At 58.9% G+C, this 21511-nt stretch overlaps 4 protein-coding genes across 7 annotated transcripts; 3 read left to right on the top strand and 1 right to left on the bottom strand.

Annotated features, from left to right (window-relative positions):
- Nucleotides 1-432: 432 nt before the first annotated feature.
- Nucleotides 433-6601, bottom strand: TMEM190 (transmembrane protein 190). 2 transcript variants are annotated; one of them, XM_055311452.1, is made up of 6 exons: nt 6505-6601; nt 1592-2003; nt 1463-1498; nt 970-1095; nt 805-889; nt 433-717 (listed from the first exon to the last, which is right to left on the bottom strand). In XM_055311452.1, exons 2-6 carry the CDS (start codon nt 1647-1649, stop codon nt 477-479), a joined length of 546 nt encoding a protein of 181 aa, XP_055167427.1. In that variant the 5' UTR covers nt 1650-2003; nt 6505-6601; the 3' UTR covers nt 433-476. The 2 variants fall into 2 exon arrangements, 1 of the variants encoding a protein (XP_055167427.1); XR_008662594.1 differs by having other exon boundaries at nt 636-2027; nt 6505-6578.
- On the top strand, nt 6095-9302 carry IL11 (interleukin 11). Its single transcript, XM_055311446.1, has 5 exons — nt 6095-6147; nt 7218-7390; nt 7562-7648; nt 7772-7933; nt 8691-9302. The coding sequence occupies exons 1-5, from the start codon at nt 6141-6143 to the stop codon at nt 8859-8861; spliced, it is 600 nt and encodes a 199-aa protein (XP_055167421.1). The 5' UTR covers nt 6095-6140; the 3' UTR covers nt 8862-9302.
- A 1709-nt stretch (nt 9303-11011) lies between these two features.
- On the top strand, nt 11012-15469 carry GARIN5B (golgi associated RAB2 interactor family member 5B). The gene is made up of 9 exons (XM_055310207.1): nt 11012-11161; nt 11362-11516; nt 11599-11857; nt 12188-12212; nt 12371-12435; nt 12527-12627; nt 12721-12773; nt 12858-12934; nt 13160-15469. The coding sequence occupies exons 1-9, from the start codon at nt 11012-11014 to the stop codon at nt 15467-15469; spliced, it is 3195 nt and encodes a 1064-aa protein (XP_055166182.1).
- LOC129500731 (cytochrome c oxidase subunit 6B2) lies at nt 15330-19409 on the top strand. 3 transcript variants are annotated; one of them, XM_055311451.1, is made up of 7 exons: nt 15330-15366; nt 17429-17516; nt 17606-17681; nt 17953-18080; nt 18195-18324; nt 19022-19122; nt 19231-19409. In XM_055311451.1, exons 5-7 carry the CDS (start codon nt 18213-18215, stop codon nt 19282-19284), a joined length of 267 nt encoding a protein of 88 aa, XP_055167426.1. In that variant the 5' UTR covers nt 15330-15366; nt 17429-17516; nt 17606-17681; nt 17953-18080; nt 18195-18212; the 3' UTR covers nt 19285-19409. The 3 variants fall into 3 exon arrangements, with proteins under 3 accessions (XP_055167426.1, XP_055167425.1, XP_055167424.1); XM_055311450.1 differs by lacking the exons at nt 15330-15366; nt 17429-17516 and having other exon boundaries at nt 17610-17631; nt 19022-19409; XM_055311449.1 differs by lacking the exons at nt 15330-15366; nt 17429-17516; nt 17606-17681 and having other exon boundaries at nt 17798-18080; nt 19022-19409.
- The last annotated feature ends 2102 nt before the right edge of the window (nt 19410-21511 follow it).

The raw sequence follows: 21511 nt of genomic DNA on the forward strand, positions 1-21511 counted from the left end.
AGGAAGATTTCTGCCCAGCCCCTGGAGAGTCTGAGAATAAACCCGCTGGGGGTGGCCCATGTCTGGCAGGGAGTCCTGCCCTGGTCAGGCATTGGAGGCGAGGCAGGCTGGTCAGGCACAGGCTGGCAGAGGGGAGCGGGATCCCAAGAGTAGGTGGCAGAGACTGCCGGACAATGGTGCTCCCGCAGGAAGGGAACAAGTCATGGCCCCATAGCTGCAGTATGTACCCTGGTCCAGGCCACCACCCATGTACTCAGCATGCCCTGCTTTCAGACCTCACTCGGCCCTGAACCCCATGATCACAGCCCAGCTCCCTGGCCCCTGCTTGCACACAACACACTTGCGCACGTGCACACACTCACACACACACACACCCTGCCCCAGAGCTCAGGTCCCTCCTGTTCCCATGGTTCTGAGAAAAGACACCACACGTCCATATGCTATATCTGTATTGTGGGGTCCCCCCAGGGGTGCCCCTAATCTTCGTCCTCTCCACCTTCCGTTTCTTCACCCCCTTCTGTCGTCCCTTCCCCTTCAGTGGCTCCTGACACATCCGCGTTCCCCTCCGTAGGAAGGGAGGTTGGCACGCTGCCCGCAGATGTCTTTTTATCACTCAGAGTCCCCCGGTCCTTAGATAACAGAGAGACGGTCCTCGACAGGTCACATTTGCCCTTTAAGAACCCTGGAAGGTGCAGCATGTCCCGGCGCTTGGCCCACCTGGGAGGAGGGTACACACTCAGTCCTAACCAGGCTGACTGCTCCCCTGGGGTACAGGTGCCCACCCCAAGCCCCAACGCCACTTGCCAGAACAAGCAGATGCTGGAGATTAGGAAGAGGAGGCCTCCACATGTCCAGCCCAGTGCCCACATATGCTTCCTCCGCATAGTTTCTGAACAAAAGAGGCAGGTTTGAGACCTGGGAGTCTCAGCGGCCAGTCCTGCCCCGGGGACCCCACCTCCAGGCACTCACCATCTGGCCGCTGGTGGTAGCAGACCCCATCACGGTAGCAGCAGCGTAGACGCAGACAGAGATTGGGATTCTCGATTGCGGCCTGGCCCCCACAGCTCTCCCGGTCCCACACATCTCCCTCACAGCCTTGGGACGAACCACAAGTGGCAGCTATGTCACAGAGTCTGTCCCGAAGGCCTCAGAATGCCAGGGTCCCAAAGTCAGACTCCAGGCCTGCCTGCCTGGTCCTACTAATCTGTGCAGGACCCAGGAGTCCAGGCCCCCAGAGCTTCCTCCCTCAGGCCCCAGAGTCCAGGCTCCCAGCCCCTCCTCCCTCAGACCCAGGAATCCAGTCCCCCAGGCCCCTCCTTCCTCAGATCCAGGGGTCCAGGCCCCTAGCCTCCTTTTCCCTCAGACCCAGGAGTTCTGGCCTCCAGGCCCTATTCCCCTTAGACCCAAGAGTCTAGTCTGGGCTCCCTGTCCTTGGGGGACCAAGGTTTAATTCATTGCTCACTCCATGGATAGAAGAATCCCTGGATTCCATTCCCATCTGTGAAGAAAAAGGATTGGTGTTAGAGGAGGCTGTATGGAGGCTGAGGAGGCTCCCTGCCCAGCTCTTGGACCCTCACTTCAGCCCCCTTACCTACTGAGCCCTGCATCAGCAGGAAAAGGCTCAAAGCTGGGATCCCAGAGGCCACCATGTTGCCTCCCCCAGACCCCAGGGGCCTCTGTGGGGACAGACCCTGAAGGCCATCACCCCAGCAACCAGCGGGGCCCCGCCCACCTGCCCACCCAGCTTTCAAAGTTCTAAATTCTGTTGCTAGGGAGCCACCTGAGCAGTGGGAGAGAAGGAAGGAGGGGGTCACACTGGCCTGGTCATGCCTGGTTGTTAAGAAGTTGCTTCCGGGATCCCTGGGTGGCGCAGCGGTTTGGCGCCTGCCTTTGGCCCGGGCGCGATCCTGGAGACCCGGAATCGAATCCCACGTCGGGCTCCCTGCATGGAGCCTGCTTCTCCCTCTGCCTGTGTCTCTGCTTCTTTGTCTCTCTCTGTGTGACTATCATGAATAAATAAATAAAATCTTAAAAAAATAAAAAAAATAAAAAAAAAGAAGTTGCTTCCTTAGCAACCAGGTGGAAAGGTCCATGGGGGTAAGGGAGGGGGCCTGGGCATCAAAGGAGCCTCTTTATCGGCTTGACCAGAAAGCAGGTGGTGGTCTAAGGCACCTCCTGCTTGCCAACCAGGGGACCTGGGGCCTGGGAGACCTTACTGCCAGAGAATCCCTCTGCTTAGTAACCTGATGCCTGCGGGCAGCTCTGGGTGGCGCAGGGTCTCCTGAGACATCGTTGCCAGGGTCTTCCCCCTAGCAACGAGGGCGTGTTGGGGGGGCCTGAGGCTTACTGAGCCCCATTGTTAGGAAGGCCCCCCCACTAATGACCCGGTGGCCTGGGAGGACACAGGGGAAGTGGGTCAGAGCACTTGCTCAGGACTCCTCTTGTCCCAAAGGCACTCCAGGCCTCCCAGTGGAGAATGGATGGGGGATGTGTAAGGGCCCATGGAGATGGGAGGGTGGCTCATGGGCAGGAAGACCTTCCCTGAGGCCTTTCACTCCACCCACAAATGGGGAGAGGGGTCCAGGGGTGCACGTGGAGGCCCTCAAGGTCACCATTTGTTTCCCCTCAGAGGGGCTGGGTTGCGACCATGATTCCTAGTCCTCTCAGGTGAACCTTCATTCAACTTTGTAGTACAGTGAAGAGGGGGGCAGTGTGGCTTTGGGGGCTGGATTTCTGAGGAGGGGCTGGGGGCCTGGACTCCTGGGTCTGAAGGAGGAGGCTGGGGGTCTGGACTCCAGGGTCTGAGTGGGGAAGGACTTGGGGCTGGGACCCCTGGGTCTGAGGGAGGAGGTGGCTGGGGGCTCAGACCCCTGTGTCTGAGGGAGGAGGAGGCCAAAGACCAGGTCTGAGGGCAGCTGTCCAGGAGTCCAGACCCCATTTCTCAAGAAGCCCTGTGAGTCTGACTCCCGCTCTGCGCATCTCTTGTAAACATCCTGGTGGGAGCTGAGTGGCCCTGGGCTGCCTCCGTCAGAGATGACACAGGTTAGAGGGGGCTCAGCAGGGGGCCGGGGGTGGGGGGTCATAGGGGTTGTGAGGCTGAGGCCAGCAGCTGATGACCATTTCCTGTGTCAACATCATCTGGACCCACTTCGCAATTCCCGGGATTCCTCAGGGATCAAGGAGGGGGTGGGGGGTGGGGCTGCCGGGCCCTGGACCTCGGCTTGGGACTGGGGGGGCCCCCCCGCCCTCACGGCCCTCACCGCTAATGACAGGTTTGGGCTGCTTCTGTGGCCTGCCTGCCCCGTCACCCCCTAGAGGCCAGACAGGACCCCCCAGGGACAGACAGACGGACACACACAGCCTCGGACCTGCTGACCTCACACCAGCCAGTCCTCCCTTGCCCATGGGCAGCACATGAGCCAGGACCCCTGCTCCTGGCTCATATCCCAGCAGCATTTTACCAATGTTTGTGACCACCCCAGCAGTGGGTCTCCCGAGCCTTGTCTCTGAGCCTCTGAGCTTCTTTGTGTGTCTATAGATCACATTGTTTTGCATCCTTGTCTTTTTCTCACTCTGGATGTCTGTGCTCTGGTCCCTTTCCGTTTGTTGGTGTCATCTTGCCACTTTTTTGTGACTCCCCAATCCTGCCTGTCAGTGTCTGTCCCCCATCCCTTCTTGCTCTTCTAGCAAAGGAAATAATCTGAGCCGCATCCCTGTCTTGAAGACCCAGGGTCCTGTGTAATCCCTGACCTCCTGCCCTGCACTCACCCAGTCTCCCTCAGCCTCCTGAAGCTAGGGAAGATGGAAGATGGGGAAAGATGACCCCACGGCCCCAGGGTGCGGGCCAAGGCAAGATGATCCAGGGGGACAGGCACCAGCCAGGACACTGGCCCGGCCCCAGACTCCTGACCTTTCCAGTAGAGCATTCCCCAAACAGCAGAATGGCCACACCTTTTTCTCCACCTGGGAACCAGGGTTTAGGGCCTGGACACCTGACATCAAGGTCTGAAGGAGGAGGAGGCTGGGGGTCCAGGGTCTGGGGTGGCCCCCCTGGTTCCCAGTGGAAGAGGTTGCCATTGCATGATCCCTATTGTTGCTCTCAGACTGGCCCCAGGCCCAGTCCCCATCCCTTCAGGCCAGTCCATCCCCCAGGCTGGTGGCCTGAGTCACCTTGGCTGGCCCCGCCGGTCTGGGGGGGGGGCTACGTCAGTTCTCCCCTCACTGACGCAGCCTCAGGCCCCCCCACGCTGACTCAGCCGGAAACAGGCCCCCTGAGGGGCGGAGACCCAGTGGTCAGAGGCCTGGGTCCCTGCGGGAGTAGAGCAGGAGCTGGGGAGGGCCCCTGGGGGGCCCTGGAAGGGGTGGCCATGACCGACTGAGAGAGCGTGCTCTTACCTGAGGCAATGAGGTCATGTCCCACCATGGGGGGGCTGTGACCTCACCTCCCCAGGGACTTGAGCAGTCACCCTCCCCCAGTGGTGGGGAATGGGAGGTGGAGGACTTTACCCTCATTCATCCCTGGAGCCCCCTGCCAGCTCAGCAGTTTTGAGGGCCAGGAGGGGGCCTGCAGGGGGACCCTTAGAAATCTGTGTCACTTTTTCTTCTTACTCCCATCCCGTCTTTCACTAGGAGGGGGGATGCTTCTGGGGATGAGGCTCTGGACCTGGTCCCTCACTGGCTCTGCTCAGTGGACTTGGTGCTCATCCCGATGCCTCTGTCTGCAATGCTGTCCTCCCACCCCACCCCACCCCCGCTGTCAGCATGTCTCCCTCTCCTGCTCTGGTGTCCCGTGCAGTGTACTGCTACCTCTGCCCTGTTCCTGTCTCCACTCCCTGGCCAAGCCGCTCTCTTCTTGTGTCTGTCACCCTCATTATCATGCCTGCTCATTCACCATCTCCAGCTCTCACACTGGATACTGCATCCTTCTCTGGGTCTCCCTGCATGCGTTAATAAAAATCAAGGAAGAGAATTGCAATGGTTCATATTTGTTCATATTGACAGCTGACCCTATGCCTTACACGAGGGAACTCATCCTTACCCAGGTGTTTGGGTGTGTGTGTGGATGGGTGGAACGGCTGCTGGGTTATCCCCATTTCACAGATAAGGAAACTGAGGCACAGAGAGGGTGCAACAGCACCTGTGCAAGGTCCCACCTCATCTGGGCTTCTCATGCTCTCTCAGTCCCCTGTCTCTGCTGTTCCCCCCCCACTGCAGATTCTGCCCATCACTGCAGCCATGGCTCAGCACCTCCATCTTTGTGTGCCTACATATCCTGGGGCCTCTGCAGCTTTGTCACCTGCTGCCCGCCTCCCCTCTAAGCCTGCAACAATCTGTCCCTTTTTCTCCTGGTGTCTCTCTGCTCCTGCAATGTGTCTGCTTGGTGTGCCCATTTCTCCGTGTGTCATCTCTATCTCTGCAGTTCAGGCTCTTGTCTCTGTCCCAGGGTCCCCCTCTTCTCTCCAAGCGTCTCTGTCTTCTTGCTCGGGTCTCACACTCTCCTCCGCTCGCTTTCTCTGTCCCTTGGAGTCTCTCTGCCTCGCTCATCCATGTCCCCAGGCCTGTGTCCTGTGGCCCTGTCCCCAGCTCTCCCCCAGCCTCCCCTCCTCTCAGCCTGTCGGGTCCAGCCAACCCCCTGACCGCAGACCCCCTGCCCACAGCCCACAGCCGGGCCCCAGCTCTCCAGCCGCGGGTGTCTGCCCCTGTGGCGGCCTGGGCCCAGGAGGTGGAGGGAGGGGACGCCAATGACCTCACCAGCCCCTCTCCGACCACCCCCCCCTTTCTCTTTTCAACTTTTCCAACTTTTCCTTCTGTGCCCTCCTCTGAGCGAGGCAGCGTGAGCCCTGCGAAGCAGCCGGCTCTGTCTGAATGGAAAAGGCAGGCAGGGAGGGTGAGTCAGGATGTGTCAGGCCGCCCTCCCCTGCCGCCTGCCCCCCGCCCGCCCGCCCTGGCCCCCTATATAACCCCCCAGGCGTACACACTCCCTCACTGCCACGGCCCTCGCTGCTCACACGCACATGCCTCCCCTCCCCAGGCCGAGGCCCAGCTGACCCCCAGGGCTCCCCAACGGCAGCGGACAGGGAAGGGTTAAAGGCCCCCAGCTCCCTGCCCCCTGCCCTGGGGAACACTTGCCCTGTGGGGACATGAACAGTAAGTTGGTTCAAGTTCATGGGGTGGGGGGGACAGGAAGGGAGGAGGAAGGGACCGCGGCGAGGAGGGTGGGGAGCAGACTGGCACAGCGGACAGAGAGGGAGCCACGGGGAGGCAGAGACAGAGAGGAGGGAGATTCCGAGAAAGCAGGAGGCCCGGAGAAGAGACGGGAGGACGAGTCTCAGACGCCGGGAGGCGCGCAGGGCAGAGCGAGGGAGATGGCCCAGACAGACAGAGGCCGGGAGGTGACCGACCCCCCAAGGGCCCGGGACCCCCATTCCCCCCGACAGAGAGGTTCCGGGAGGGAAACGGAGGCAGAGAGCCCCAGGAGGTGAGCGCCAAGTCCAGAGCACCGACCTCAGTCAGGGGGAGGAGAGGAAGAGAGACCGCGGTGCAAGACAGGAACAGGACAGCCAGACCGTGCGGACCGACCGGCAGACAGCGGCGGGGGAGGGCCCGGGGGGCGGGCTGGGGGTGTGATGCGGGAGCGGGGCGGCCCGGGGGGCGCTGATTGGCTGGCGGGCGCGGGGGTGGGCGGGGCGGCGGGGGATGGGCTGGGGAGAAGCGCTCGGGCCGAAGCCCCCAAGTCCTGCGCCGCCGCCGGGTCCCGCTCGGCGCCCGAGCCGCTGCCTCTCCCCGCCCAGGTGTGCTCCGTGGGCGTCCCCGGCACCTCGGCCGGACCTCCTGCGGCCCGCTAGGGGGCAGGGGTGCCTCCCAGGAAGGGGTCTGGGCCCCTGCCCGTCCGGGTCTCCTTCCCCAGCTCTAGCTCCAGCTCGGGCTCCCGAGGCCCGGGGAGGGGGCAGGTTCTGGCCTGTGCCTCCCCCCTCATGCCCCGCCCCGGGGCCCAGATTCCGGCGTCCGGGGGCGGACGGGAGACGCCCGGCCCGTCTACCCGCCCCGGGCCGCGTCTGCTCGGACGGGCGGGGCAGCCAGAGCCGGAGAGGCAGAAAGAAGCCCGCCCCGGGCCTGCGACCTGCCGCGGGCGCTCCACCTTGGGACTCTAGACCCCAGTCCCTCCCGCCTCAGACCCACCAGTCCGGTCTGAGCTCTCGGCCTCCTCCCGCCCCCAGGTGTTTGCTGCCTGGTCCTGGTCGCTCTGAGCCTGTGGCCAGATAGAGCTGCTGCCCCAGGGCCACCTCCTGGCCCCCCACGGGCCTCCCCAGACCCTCGGGCTGAGCTGGACAGCGCCGTCCTCCTGACCCGCTCCCTCCTGGCGGACACCCGGCAGCTGGCTGCACAGCTGGTAGGAGAGGCTGGAGGGGCCGGCTGGGATGGGGACCAAGAGCGGGGAGGGCTTCTGGGCTACCACGGTGGCAGAGTCGGAGGGGGAGGGAGGAGTTTGGGGCCTGTCTGGAGGATGGAGAGACCCTTGGAGTTGGGCAGGGTCCCCCTCAAGGCTTCTTTGCCCCCGCAGAGAGACAAATTTCCAGCCGACGGAGACCACAACCTGGACTCTCTTCCCACCTTGGCCATGAGTGCAGGGGCGCTGGGAGCCCTACAGGTAAGGGAAGGGAGCTTGGATAGGGGCAAAGGTGAGATCTGGGCAGTGGGGGTGGTGGTGCATGGGAGATTGGGGCCAGGCAGTGGCAGGTATTCCCTGATGCCCGCATACCCTGTGTCCTAGCTCCCAGGTGTGCTGACACGGCTGCGGGCGGACCTGTTCTCCTACCTGCGGCATGTACAATGGCTGCGCCGGGCGGGGGGCCCTTCCCTGCGGACCCTGGAGCCAGAGCTGGGTGCCCTGCAGGCCCGGCTGGACCGCTTGCTGCGCCGGCTGCAGCTCCTGGTAGGACACCTCAGCTCCCAGACTTGACACCTAGACTTGAAACCCGAGACCTGCTCTGAGACCCTTGCCCCTGTCCCTCAAATCCTTTTGGCCCCGAGACCCCCAGACCCTGACCTAAGGCAGCCTGGAGACCTTGGCTCTGCTATCTCCAGACCTCAAGAACCTAGACCCTGAGGTCTCAAATGAGAAGACCCCACACCTTGAGCTCTGAGTCCCTAAGACCTCAGATGCTGGTCATTAGCCCTCAGGACCTCCAAACCCTGACTGCTAAAATCCTAGACCCAAGGACTCTGAGATCAGAAAACTTCAGATAGTTCTGGACCTCAAAGTCCAGCTCCCAGTTCTGAGACCCTAGCCCTCACCCATGAATTCCCGAGCTTGGATAGGAGAGACCCCACATCTAAGACCCCAGCCCTGAGATCTTGGACTCAACCCCAGACTTGAGCCCCCAGGCCCTAGCCCTCACCTAACACCAGGATCCCAGTCCTGACTCTCTAGAGCTCACTCCCCAGCCCCCTGAACTTGGCCATGGAATTCCACCTCTGACACTCCTACCTTTTGGCCTCAGCCTTCATTTTCTAAACCCAACATGCTGAGAATTGTCCACTCAGAAACCATACCTCACAAGCTAGAGACACTGCGGGAGGATGTAGCCTGGACTCCCCAAGACCCCATTCAGTAGAGGCTCCAAACACCATTTCCCAGGACCCCCAATGCACCCCAGACCTATTGCTAACTTTCTGTTCTCTCCCAACAGATGTCCCGCCTGGCCTTACCCCAAGCACTCCCAGACCCACCAGCTCCCCCGCTAGCCCCCCCGGCTTCAGCCTGGGGAGGCATCAGGGCAGCCCATGCCATTCTTGGGGGGCTGCACCTGACACTTGACTGGGCTGTGCGGGGCTTGCTGCTGCTGAAGACTCGGCTGTGACCTGCCACCCAGAACCATCAATGTCCTTCAATGCCACATCTTATTTATTTATTTATTTTGGGACTGGGGGCATGGCAGCCGGAAGACACCCTCTCTTTTTCTCCCCCTAAATAGAGACAGTCACTCCAGGAGACCAGGGCAGAGTAGGGGGGGGTATCTGTGCCTTATTTATACTTATTTATTTAAGGGGGTGGGTGGGAGGCAGGTGAACTTGAGGACCAAAGGGGCAGGGAACTGGAGTCCTGGATTCTTGAATCTCTTAAGAAGTCTGGCCACAGTGTTTCCTTGTCCCTCAACCCTCTGGGCCTGGGCAAGAACCTATATTATTTATTAAACAATTACTTTTTATGTTGGGGTGGGGAGGGAAGGGAAAGGAGGTCTGGGTTTTTGTACAAAAATGTGAGAAACCTTTGTAAGATGGAGAAGGGGGAATTAAATTTGTCAAACACATCCACTTAGAGGCGATTTCTCTGAGGGCTGGGACGGGGTACTTGACGCTGGGGTTCCTGGAGCAATGGAAGGTTCCAGAAGGCCATCCTATGACCTACAATACTTGTACGTGACAAAGTATGTGTGCAAATTTGACATTGTTCATCATGGCAATGTTCACAACAACAAATCAGTAACAGCCTAGATGTCCAACAATGAGGGATGGTTTAATAAATTATACCTGTCCAAGTGATGGAATACCATTAGCCAGGCAGAGGGGATGCCACAGAGGTGCCATTAAGGCAGAGAGAAAGGAAGTTTGTAAACACTGCATGATTCCCATTTTGTGTTTGGATGGATAGATGGATGGATGGATAGATATATAGATGTTTTTAGAAGTCCTAGAATATGGGGCACCTGGCTGACTCAGTAGCACATGTGACTCTTGATCTCAGGGTCATGGAGTTCCAGCCACACATTGAGCATGAAGTTTACTTATAAAAAAAAAAAAATAGGGCAGCCTGGGTGGTTCAGCAGTTTAGCACTGCCTTCAGCTCGGGTTGTGATCCTGGAGTCCCGGGATCAAGTCCCACGTCGGGCTCTCTGGAGCCTGCTTCTCTCTCTCTGTCTCTCATGAATAAATAAATAAAATCTTTTTTAAAAAATTACAAATCTTAAAAAAAAAATAGTAAGTCCTAGAAGAAAATGCACCAAAATGTTGACAGTGGTCCCTTTAGGGTGGAAGGCTGGGAGGAGTTATGGGTGACTTTTATTATTTGCACTTGTCTGTATCATCCAGAATTTCTATCATGACCACCTACTTTACATGATACTTAATATATATATATATATATATATATATATATATATATATATATACTTTTTAGAATGACAGAATATCAGTCCACCCCTTCCCCTCAAATAAGCCCTCAGAAGAAGGGTCATTGCCCACTGAGTGCCTGCTCTGGGCTGTGCCTCAAGTGTGAGGTTTTACTCACATGATCCCCTGAATGTTCCATTATGCCCCACTTTACAGATGAGGCTGGAGTGGGGGGGGTGCCCCTTGTTAAGGTCACATGGCTAGGGAGAGACCTCTGTGATTCTGCTGGAGGTCTGGCTCATTCCAAAGTGCTTGTACATCCCTTTATAACCCATGTTTCAGCAGTTGTTGCCACAGACACAAATCAGTGACATCTGGGGAAACTGAGGCCCAGTGGAAGATATGGGTCTTACTCAAGTCTTACTAGAGAAAGGTCAGTGGTGAGTTGGAGCTGTACTCAGAGCCTCCCTTCTTAAGAGTCAGAAACTCTGGTTAATTATCCAAGACAGCCCCTCCTTCACCTCCAAGGGTTTCCACTAGTTTGGGTCCGGAGTGGGGACTTCTGATTCACACACTCCAGCCCTCAAGACTTTAGGCCACAACCTGGAGCAGAAGGGAGTGCATGCCCCCAGAGAGTTCCCAGAAAGAGTCCTACACGTGTCTGATGAGGTCACAAAGCCTGTCCACCAGAAGGCTCCTCCCCCAGGCCAGGGCTGACCTCCCTGCAGGGCCATGGCCAAGCCCTAGGGAAGCTCCACCCTCTGCAGCCCCTGAGCTCCTGGCACCTGTGAAGCCCAAAGGGCCAGGCCCAGTGGGCTGGGGGACACAGGGCAGGCCATGCACCCAGGAACCTGGGCCCCTGACTCTGTGTCTGTGGTGACTCGCCTTTTCTCCAGATGCCATGAACCGCTTTCGGAACATGAGGCGCATGGAGCCATTCCAGGGCCCCTCAAAATGGGTCCCCACTCTGGGCGAGCTGCAGAAGACCCTCCAGAAGGGCGAGTACCTGCCCCTCCGCCCGCTGCCCATGTTCGAGAGTAACTTTGTCCAGGTCCCCAGCTTCCTGCACCCTGGGGGAGGAGCGGGGCAGGAGGGGATTGAGACCCCTGCCAGAGCTGGGGGGATTGTAACCCAGACAAGCACAGGGCAGTGGTGGGGGGGGGGGGGCTCAACTAGCAGGGGCCTTGGGCTGGGGATACCAGAGGAGCACAGGAGAAAGGAGTGGTCCCAGCCCCTCTCTCTGCCCCCCAGGTGACCAATCGAGGGGCCCCCGTGTACGTGCACCACAGAACCAACCGCCTGACCATGGGTGTGGCCGCCTCCCTGCCAGGCCTGGTACTGCCTGACATCCTGCTGATCGCTCAGCCCCCAGAGGGCAAGGAGTGCTCCAACCTCGTCCTCACCAGGTGCCAGCATCCCCCCACGAATTTCCCCCTGCCCTGTCCCATCTCCTGCTCTACTATCTCCATCTCCTGCCCCCTGCCCCAGGATGCTCCCGCTGGACCTGGCCCACCTCTACGTGCATGACCTGTCTGCCTGGCGTCTGAAGCTGCGCCTGGTCACAGGCCGCTACTACTACCTGGAGCTGGATGCCCCTGATAAAGAGGTTGGCTTCCTGTTTGACCGCTGGATCCGTCTCATCAACCTGCTCCAGGAGCCTGCCACAACCTGGGCACCCAGGACTCTGAATACACCCACCACGGACCTGGCCCATGTTGTACCTCCTGCCTCCACCTGGCGCCTCCAGGTGGGCACTGCCCCCCAGCCCCTGGGGGCAGCTATGGCTTTAGAATTCAGAGCCAAGACCAACAGCCTGAAATGCAGAATCCCAAGAACTAAGGGTGGTGGCCTTGGGACTCCTGGATGACAGAGGAGGGGCTGGGAGCTGGACTCCTGGGTCTGAGGGGGAGGGGCCTGGGGGACTAAATTCCAGGGTTTGCAGGAGCAGAGGACAGGACCCTTGAGTCCTGGCAGGGGGTTGGGCTGAGATCCTGGAGTCCTGGCCTGGGTAGGCAACAGAGATGTGGAAACCAGGAGGAGGCCAGCCCTCCTGACTGCCCTCCCTCCCTGTCCACAGGCCCAGCCACAGTCCGACCGTTCAGGTGAGCAGGCTCAGTGTCCATCAGGCTCTCCCTGCTTCTCAGCTTCTCCTGCACTAGGCATGGTCACACCTCCCCCCCTCCACTGGCCAAGCCCCTTGCACAGCTCCCTGCATCCTTCCTGTCAAGGACCCTGACTCAAAGCCCCCTTTCCTCTGCAGTCATGATTGTCGAGCCCACCTTTCCTTACAAGTTGCTGGCATCTCAGAGACAGAAGAAGGCCAAGGTGAGCAGGCCAGGCTGGCCTGGCTGCTGAGGGGTGGGGGCTGGAGGTGCTGAGCCTCTGGACTGCCCTATATCTCTCCTCTCACTGCCAGACTCTCAAGCGCAAATTCAAGTCTCAGGCTGTGGGCGACTCTGTGCCTCTCATATGGTCACAGATGGAGCATGCTAAAGCTAAAAAGAAATCTGCAGAAAAGTAAGCTTAGGGTCTCGCTCCCGATGGGAGGCAGGGGAAGGGTGAGGACTCTGGTGCAGATACCATCAGAGTCACATCACATTGCCCCCACAGGTCCCAACCACACCTCCACCCTGACAGATCTCAGACCCAAACCCAGATTTCCGGTAAGTACGCCACCCCCTCTATGTATGGACCCCCAAGGTTCTGGCCCTTCCCCTGAAAGCTCAGACTGCTTTCTTTCCACCCAGAGAAGCCCAGCATCACCATCCGTACCATCTTCAGCATCATTTCCAATACCATCAACCACACACAGTCCTCTTCCAAGGCAGCTATTTACTGGGGACCCAACTCTTAGTCTGAGGGAGGAGGGGCTAGAGGCCTGGACTCCTGGGTCTGAGGGAGGAGGGGCTGGAGCCTGGACTCCTGGGTCTGAGGGAGGAGGGGGCTGGGGGCCTGGACTCCCAGGTCTGAAGGAGGAGGGGCTGGGGCCTGGGTCTCGGAGCCTCCCCTGGTCCTGATGGTTCTTCGTCTTTCTTTGACCTATCTCCAGGCTTGCTCTTCTGACTCTGACCTGGGCACGGTCCTGGGAGGTCTAGTTGAGACCCCTGTACACTGTATCTTGGAGAAGAGCACTGGTCCTTCCTTGGCGGGCTCCTATGAAAACTTGGACCCGTACCTGTGGCAGCAGGATATCGAACACCTGATAGACCCTGATTCCAGTACGCTGTCATCTTCCTCCTTTTCCCCAGGCCCAGGCCCTCCAGCCTTCTACCTCCGTGCCCCCTACTCCTCCTTCCGCAAGCACAAGGAAAGGCCCCGGGTCCCGGGATCTGGGCAGAGGCAGCGGCTGCCACCCTCCCAGAAGACCCAGTCTATCCGTGCTGCCTCTTGGAAGGTTCCATTCATCCTTGACCAGTCCAAGAAGGTCTCAGCAGTACATGCTCCAACCCAGAAGACCTCAACTGGTGTTGGCCCATCCCGGAGGGTCCCAGTGGCACCTGTTGCTTCTCAAAAGCCACCTGTCACACGGGGCCCATCTCGGAAGGTGCCCCCTGCATCAGCTACTTCCCAGAAGGCCCCCACAGTACACGGCTCAGCCCGGAAGGCCCCACCTGCACCAGCCATTTCCCGGAAGGCCCCAGTTGTATCTGTCCCATCTCGGAAGGCCCCACCTGGGTTGGCTATTCCACAGAAGGCTACAGCCATACCTGTCCTATCTCAGAAGGCCCAACCCATACCTGCTCTGCCCCCAAAGGCTGCGACCCACACTGTCCGAAACAGGAAATCTTTGTTCCTCCCTACGCCATCTCAGAGGGCTCTGATCTCTCCCACTCAGGACCAGGGGACCCTGGATGAGGTTGATTTGGGCATGTTGCCCGGATTAGGTTCTACAAGGAATGTGCCTAAGAGAAGCAAGCGAGAAGGGATGCCAGAGCCCATGATGTTCGTAAGCACCCATGAGATGGACCTGGTAGAGACGAGGACCAAGAAAACCTCCCTGGAGCTGCCTTTCACTACCACAGAGAGGGAGTCATCGGAGGTGGTGATCAGCAAAGCCCATGAGATCAACGTGGACGGCCTGAAAGGCAGAAGCTGGTTGGAAGACAAAGTGCAGAGGAAGAAGGAGGAGAGGGCTCTGGACATTCCTGGCTTCAAGTCCAAGGAGATGAGGCAGCAGCACAAGTGGCTCAAGACTGAGGAGCTGACCATTGAGGGACCCCCAGAAGAGCAGAGCAGGCCCTTCTCGGTGGAGGGGCTCACCCTTGCCAAGCTGATTATCATGGCCAACTCCAAAGAGCCGCCCCAGAGACCACCTGTAGTCCGTCTGCCCTCCTGGCTCTCGGCCACCCAGGTGTCTGCCATGCCAACAGAGAGTACAGTGCCCACCAAGCCCCATAAAGATCCCCCAGCAGAGAAGACACCTGTGGTGGCTAAGGAGAAGCCCCCAGTGCACACCTGGGTGCCCCCACCAGAGAAGACACCTGTGGTGGCTAAAGAGAAGCCTCCAGTGCACACCTGGGTGCCCCCACCAGAGAAGACACTTGTGGCAGCTAGGGAGCAGTCCCCAGTGCGTAGCTGGGTGCCCTCGCCAGAGAAGACACCTGTGATGGCTAAAGAGCAGTCTCTGTTGGACAGCTGGGTCTCCTCATCGGAGGGCACATCTGTGGAGGCTAAGGAGCAGTCCCCAGTGCGCAGCTGGGTGCCCTCATCGGAAGGGACACCTGTGGCCGCTAAGGAGCAGTCCCCAGCACAAAGCTGGGTGCCCTCATCGGAGGGGGCACCTGGGGCGGCTAGGGAGCAGTCCCAGGTGAGCCCCTGGGTGAAGGGGAAAATGCATGAGTGGGCAGAGAAGAGCAAGCATTCCTGGGTAGAGCAGGAAGCAAAGGTGGAGAGGTCATCCCAGGACTCAATGGGACCTTCCGAAGTGTACTATCTCCGTGAGCTGGAATCCAGCAGCTGGAACACGGACACAGCCTCCCCACCTCCCATCCCTCTGCCTGCATCAGAGTGGGAGAGTACACCCCAGTCGCCCATGTCACTGAGCCCCATCTCAAAGATGGAGCCTGGGATATCCTCAGAGTCCAGCGTATCTCAAGAGCCCCAGGAGCTCAAAGAGATGTCAGACCATAGCCCTCTGACCATCACCGACTTGTCCTCAGAGGTCTTGCCCTCACCCTTGGAAGCTGAGAGTGTGACAGACGTGGCAACCAGTGGGGAGAAGACAGATGAATTGGATGCCTTTAATCCTTCATCCAGGTACTTGGGGGCAAAGCTGACATGTTCTGTCAAAGCCATTATCTGCGAGGTAGAGAGGATCATGCCCTCTTTTTTCACTTTTGCTCATGGACTTGAGATATAGTGAGTGTGGACTTGTGCCAGGCCTTGCTCTAAGCACTGAGGGTACCGCACTGAGCAATTTGGGGAGTACACACTCCTACCGTCTTGTGCGTAGAGTCCAGGGTAGCTGTTCCACATCCTACAGCACACAGGATGGTGTCCCCCGCTCCCATCCCCAGCAAAGAATGATCCACGCAAAATAACAGGTGGGCTGAAGTTGGGAATCCTGACAATAGAAACGAAGTCAGTTACGTGGTGTGATACAAGGTGATAGCCTCATGGGAAAACAGCAGAGTAGAGGGGCTGGGAGGGAAGGCAGGTGGCCTCCAGTATTGGGCTGGTTGGTCCAGGAGGGCCTCAGTGAGCTGATATCACTTGTGTAAAAGACCTGAAGGAAAAGAAGGAGGATGCCATTCACACATCAGGCACAGATATATATGTGTGCAGTATCTTGGACCAGGAGTGAGTTCCAGGGGACATCAGAGTAGGGAATGCAGTAAAAAAAAAAAAAAAAAAAGTTATGGAAGTGGTGGCGATCATGTGGGACCTTGCAGGCCATTTTAAGAACTTTGGCTTTGATGCTGAGTGAGCTGGGGTGGGGGTGAGGGCTTTGAGCACAATGACTGGAACTGATGTTAGAGGGGGCTCTCTGTGGCCCAAGCATAAGGAGGCAAGGATGGAAGGCGGGAGAACAGGCAGGAGGCAGCTGCAGTGATCCAGGCATGAGATGCTATCAGTTGGGACAAGATGGGGAGATGTTGAAAGCGTTGAGAAGAAGCAAGATTCTGCAGATGATCTGATGGCTGAGCCAACAGATTGGCTCATAGGTTGGGCGTGTCCATGTGGCATCAAGGACAACTGTAGGGCTTGGGGTCTGGGACACTGGGGAGACGTTGTGGCCATCAGCAGCAGCCAGAGAGGCTGTGAATGGAGCAGGTGGCAGGTAGAGGATCAGGAATTCCATTCTGGACATCTTAATTCTGAGATGTCTGGTGAGGATGCAGGGTAGGTAGCCAGATGTGTCAGGAATGATGGGAAATCATCGGCATATGGATAATTATTGCAAGCTATAAGACTGGAGGAGGTCTGCAACTAGCAAGCGTAGACCAAGAGAGTCCAAGGTGTTTGGAAAAGGGGAAACCATAGTCATGGTGGGCACACTGGTGAGAGATGGGCATCCCCAATGCCACAGGAAGGGAGCCCCTGCATCTAATATCACAGCTAGGTGCAGAGAGAGGGGAGTGATAAAAGATGTCTGGATTTATCAGCAAAGATTGGATTATTTGTTGCATGGTAGTAACAAAGACCTGAATGGGGCAGGCCTAAGGAAACACAGGAAGCATGGAGTCCCTGCTGCAACCCTGGAAAACATGATGCTGAGCCAAAGGAGCCAGATGCAACAGGCCCCATAGGGATGATTCCCTTTGTATGAAACTTGCAAGGCAGGCAAATCCAAGCAGAATGATATTTGCCAGGGAGCTGGGAGGGGTGGGGAGGGAACGCATACTGGGAACGGGGTCTCCTTTTGGGGTGATAAGACTTCTGGAATTCAGTGGTTGTGGTTGCACAACGTGGTGAATGTAATTAATGCCACTGAATTGTACACTTTAAAATGGTTGCAAGGGTCAATTTTATGTGATGTGTATTCTCCACACTGTATGCCTACCTACCTAGACCAGCTTTTGCAAGCAGCTTGCTGGAAGGGGAGAAGGGACATGGATTGGTGGCTGGTGTAGGAAGTGTGTGTGCCAGAGCGTTTCTTGAGAGGAGAGAGGTATTAGTGCCTTTGGATGTTGGTGTGAAGGATCCACAGCCCAGCTTGATAGCAACTAGGCAGGAGGGAGAGGAGCCCGGGAGGTCCGCCAGGGCCAGGGAGACACCGGTGGGGACCCTGTTCCAGCTCCTGCTCCATTTTCATGGGTTTACTGAGTATGCATGATGCTGACCCCTAAGCTCCCTTTGGCTTTCTCTCTCTCTCCAGCATGCACAGTTGGGAAAGCCCTCAATAGCAGGATTCCGAGGACTCCATCTCAGTTACCAAAGTGTCCAAAGGAGCCCAGCCTGGCCAGGTATGCTGAAACCCCACAGCCCTGCCTCAGTCCTGGCACCGGGGTCCAGGAGCTCAGACCCCACCCTGGCTCTTTCCTCTTCCCCACAGGCCCCCAGAGTGCTTGCACCTCTACCGTAAGAAGCAGGGTGCCGAAAAGGCCAGGCGGGGGGATGCTCCCTCTCCGGTAGAGACCAGAGCTATCTATACCTTAATATATTGGGGGGTGGGGGGCGGGGCAGGGGAGAGCCGGCGGAGTGGCCCAGTTTCGCAGAGATTAAAAGCCTGAGTCTGAGACTCGGCAAAAGTAGTGCCTGGGTGCCTGTGTGTGCGCGCCCCCCTACCCCCAGGAGCTGCATGGGGCTGGAGGCAGGAGGAGGCAGGGGGTTCCACGCAGACCCGGCCCGCGTCGGAGAACGTCCCCTGCAGCGCCGCGGCTCCCATTGGTTGCTGTCCAGGGGTCCCAGCCAATCCTGCCAGAGGTCGTGTTTCTCCTGGACTGAGACCCCCGAGACTCAGAAGCGAAGGGCACCCTTGGACGGAGTCACAAGCACCGCCGACCCAGTGACACGTTGGCATCAGTCTGGTGAGGGCAGGGCGGGTGGGATCAGGGGCTGGGCTTCCGGGTGGGGGCCGGGAGCTGGGTGCGGGTCGGAGAGAGGGCGCCCCTAAGCCCCACGGATCTCCCCGGCCCCCGCAGGAGCTGCCGCCTCCGTGGATGTTGGATGTTGATTCCCAGAAGCCCCCCAAGGGGAAATGGTCAACACCGCCCTTTGACCCGCGCTTCCCCAACCAGAACCAGACCCGAAACTGCTACCAGAACTTCCTGGGTGAGACCTTGCGGGCCGGACCAGGGAGAGGGGGTGAGGCAGGAAAGGGCGCGCCCCACCTGAAGACGGGGAGAGGGTCGGGGACCCGCCTTGGCGGCTGAGACCGTTGGAGGGGGGAACCAGGGCTCGAAGGGGCGGGGCCTGGCGGGGAGTGGGCGGGACGGAGCCCTAGAGGGGGTGGGCCGGCCGTGGGGGCGGGGCCTGGCGGGGAGTGGGCGGGGCCTGCTCTGGTGGACCGGGACAGAGACCTGGAGGGATTTGGCCGGCCCTGGGGGCCCGGGCCTGGCCTGGAGGGGGTGGGCCCGCAATGGTGGGGTGGGGCCTGTCTGTGGAGGGGCGGGGCCTGCCCTGGAGGGCAGAGACTGAGACCTGGAGGTGGCGGCCTGATCTGGAGGGAGTGGGCGGGCCATGCTGGGCCGGTCTGGATGTGGAGGGGCGAGGCCTGGAGGGCATGGGACCAAGTCCTGGAGGAGGGGTGAGGGAGGGCTAGGAGAGGTTTTCCCGTGAAGGGAGCGAGACCTGATCTGGTGTGGTCGGGATGAGCCAGAGAGCGCGCGCGAGCGAGGGAGGGAGGGAGCGAGCTCCTGGCCAGGGGCGGTGCCTGAGTCGCGGAGGGATGGGCGACGGAGGCGGGGCCAGGCCGGGAGGGGCGGGGCCGCAGAGCCACCGAGCCGGCCCGCCCGGCCCCACCGTGCAGACTACCACCGCTGTGTCAAGAGAATGAGCCGCCGCGGGAAGAGCGCGCAGCCCTGCGAGTATTACTTCCGCGTGTTCCACTCGCTGTGCCCCAGGAGCTGGGTGAGCAGGCCGAGGGGGCGCCGGCGGCTGGCCGGCGGGGCGAGGGTGGAGGGCCCCGTGCAGCTGAGCCGGCGCCCTCCGCCTCCCCGTCCGCCGGCCCCTCCCCAGGTGCAGCGCTGGACCGAGCAGATCCAGGAAGGGACCTTCGCGGGCAAAATCTGATGGCCTGAGTGCGGCTTCTCGGAAGGGTCAGCGCCCTGACCCCCATCCTCGCGTCTCCCGGAGACACAGCCCCGGTTATCCACTCCCCGGTCTGTAAGCCACAAATAAAGCTCTGTTGCTGCTGATGTTTCTTCTTGGTATCTGGCGGGGGTGCTGGAGAAGCCCTTCCTGTATCCAGTGCCCTGCAGCTACCACTATTGGTTCTGAAGGGAGAGGGGACACAGGGAGGCTTCTTCTCCATCGGGGCTGGGATGCAGGGAGGTCTGAGATCCCCAGGGCGGGAGCAAACCCAGCCCCTCCTAACCGCCCCCCCCCCCCCGCTCCAATCCTGCAGCAGGCAGCGACCCCCAGCCCAGGTTCCTGTTTGACTATGGACGACGCTTGCCCGCTGGAGTGCCCCTGGCTCTCTGTCCCCACACCGAGTCCGCCCTCTGTCTCCGTCCTCAGGGTCCTCTTCCTCTCTTGTCTGAACACCTCCCCAGCCTCCTTTGGAACTTACATTCCCAAGTTCTGGGGGTTCTGTGTGCTCCCCAGTGCTGACCCCCACCCTCCCTCTCCAGCTCTCACCCCAGCTGGACCCTCTCCCAGCTTTTCACTCCGTCACTCCCCTGCCCAACTCCAAGTCCCTCCAAGTACAGCCCATCCTAATCCTGTGAGGCCCTCCTCCCAGTCCTCTACATGCCTGGTCCTGTCCTTTCAGCACTGTCCCCAGCCAGAGCAGTCTCTTCCGTGGTTCTCCACAGACATGTGTCATGTCACTTTCTCCAGAATGCTCCTCCAGGATGTTCCAAGCTCCTGTCTGGATAACTCTTTGCTCCTACCCCATCGGGCACTGGGCCTGCCTTCAGCCAAGGTCAGAGGTGGCAACGCTGAGATTCATTGATTCCAAATGCCCCTTGAAATGTCACCTGTCCAATCGCTCCGCCCCCTGGCCAGCCGCCCCCAGCCAAGGCTGAAGAGTGACCCTTATCACAAGCACAGAGCCCTAGGATTCTACCCTGGCCTGAGTCCTGGGCAGGGAGAGGATTGTTTTCCAGTTTCTCCCTGAAGCCTCTTGGGACAGCCTGGACCCAGACTCTGCCAGAAGTAGTCTCAAGTCTCAAGCCTGTTCAGTCCTGGGGTTCAAAGGTGACTATTACTAATCACAACTTTTAGGGTGACCCTGAACAAGTCTCTTGACCTGCATGCACCTCAGTTTCCCCAGCTGTAAGCCAAGATGGTGCAGAGTCCCATTACCAGGAGGAGGTGGGATGATTGGAGGGGCTGAGTGGACTCGACTCAGAAGGACTGCCTCCATCCCCTCCTCCCACTCTCCTTGATGACCACTCCCACAGATACCCTCCATGCTGCCCTCATCACCCCACCCAGGGCACACCCCAAATGTCCCATTACTGGGATGGGTCCACCCAGATACCTTACCCCAGACTCTGTCTCTCCAACCACAACCGAGAGACAGGAGGGCAAACGAGGATGCAGGGTATGTGGAGAGCTACAGGAAGGGCTGTCCTGTTCTAGTGGTGGTGCCACACAGGCAAAGCAGCTCTGAGTCACCAAATGGGGTGACACTCGGTGAGATCACCCAGATAGTCTCTGGGCATGGGGCCTGCCACCTGTGCAGCCGTGGCCAGCCTCTGGACCTCACCAGGGCACCAGTGCCTGGAGTGCACTTTACCCGGTTGTCTAGAGGCCACTCCCAGCCTTCCTCCTTCCTTCCTTCTTTGGCCCAGGATCCTCTCCACCATCATCCCTCCACCACTTCTGGAACATTTTATTTTTTAAAGATTTTATTTATTTGAAAGAGAAAGTATATGTGTGCAAGCTGGTGGCAGGGGAGGAGGGGGCGGTGCAGGAGAGACAATCTCAGACTCCCCACCGAGTGCAGAGCCCCATATGGGGCTCGACCTCACCATCCTGAGATCATGACCTGAGCTGAAAATCCAGAGTCAGAAAATCCAACATCCGATGCTTTTTTTTTTAAGATTTATTTATTATTATTTATTTATTTATTTATTTATTTATTTATGTATTTATTTATTTATTATTTATGATAGACATAGAGAGAGAGAGGCAGAGACACAGGAGGAGGGAAAAGCAGGCTCCACACTGGGAGCCTGATGTGGGACTCGATCCTGGAGTCCCGGGATCGCGCCCTGGGCCAAAGGCAGGCGCCAAACCGCTGAGCCACCCAGGGATCCCCCAACATTCTTAACAGAGCTACAGGCACCCC

Source organism: Nyctereutes procyonoides, unplaced genomic scaffold (genome assembly GCF_905146905.1).
Source record: "Nyctereutes procyonoides isolate TBG_1078 unplaced genomic scaffold, NYPRO_anot_genome, whole genome shotgun sequence".
NCBI lineage: Eukaryota > Metazoa > Chordata > Mammalia > Carnivora > Canidae > Nyctereutes > Nyctereutes procyonoides.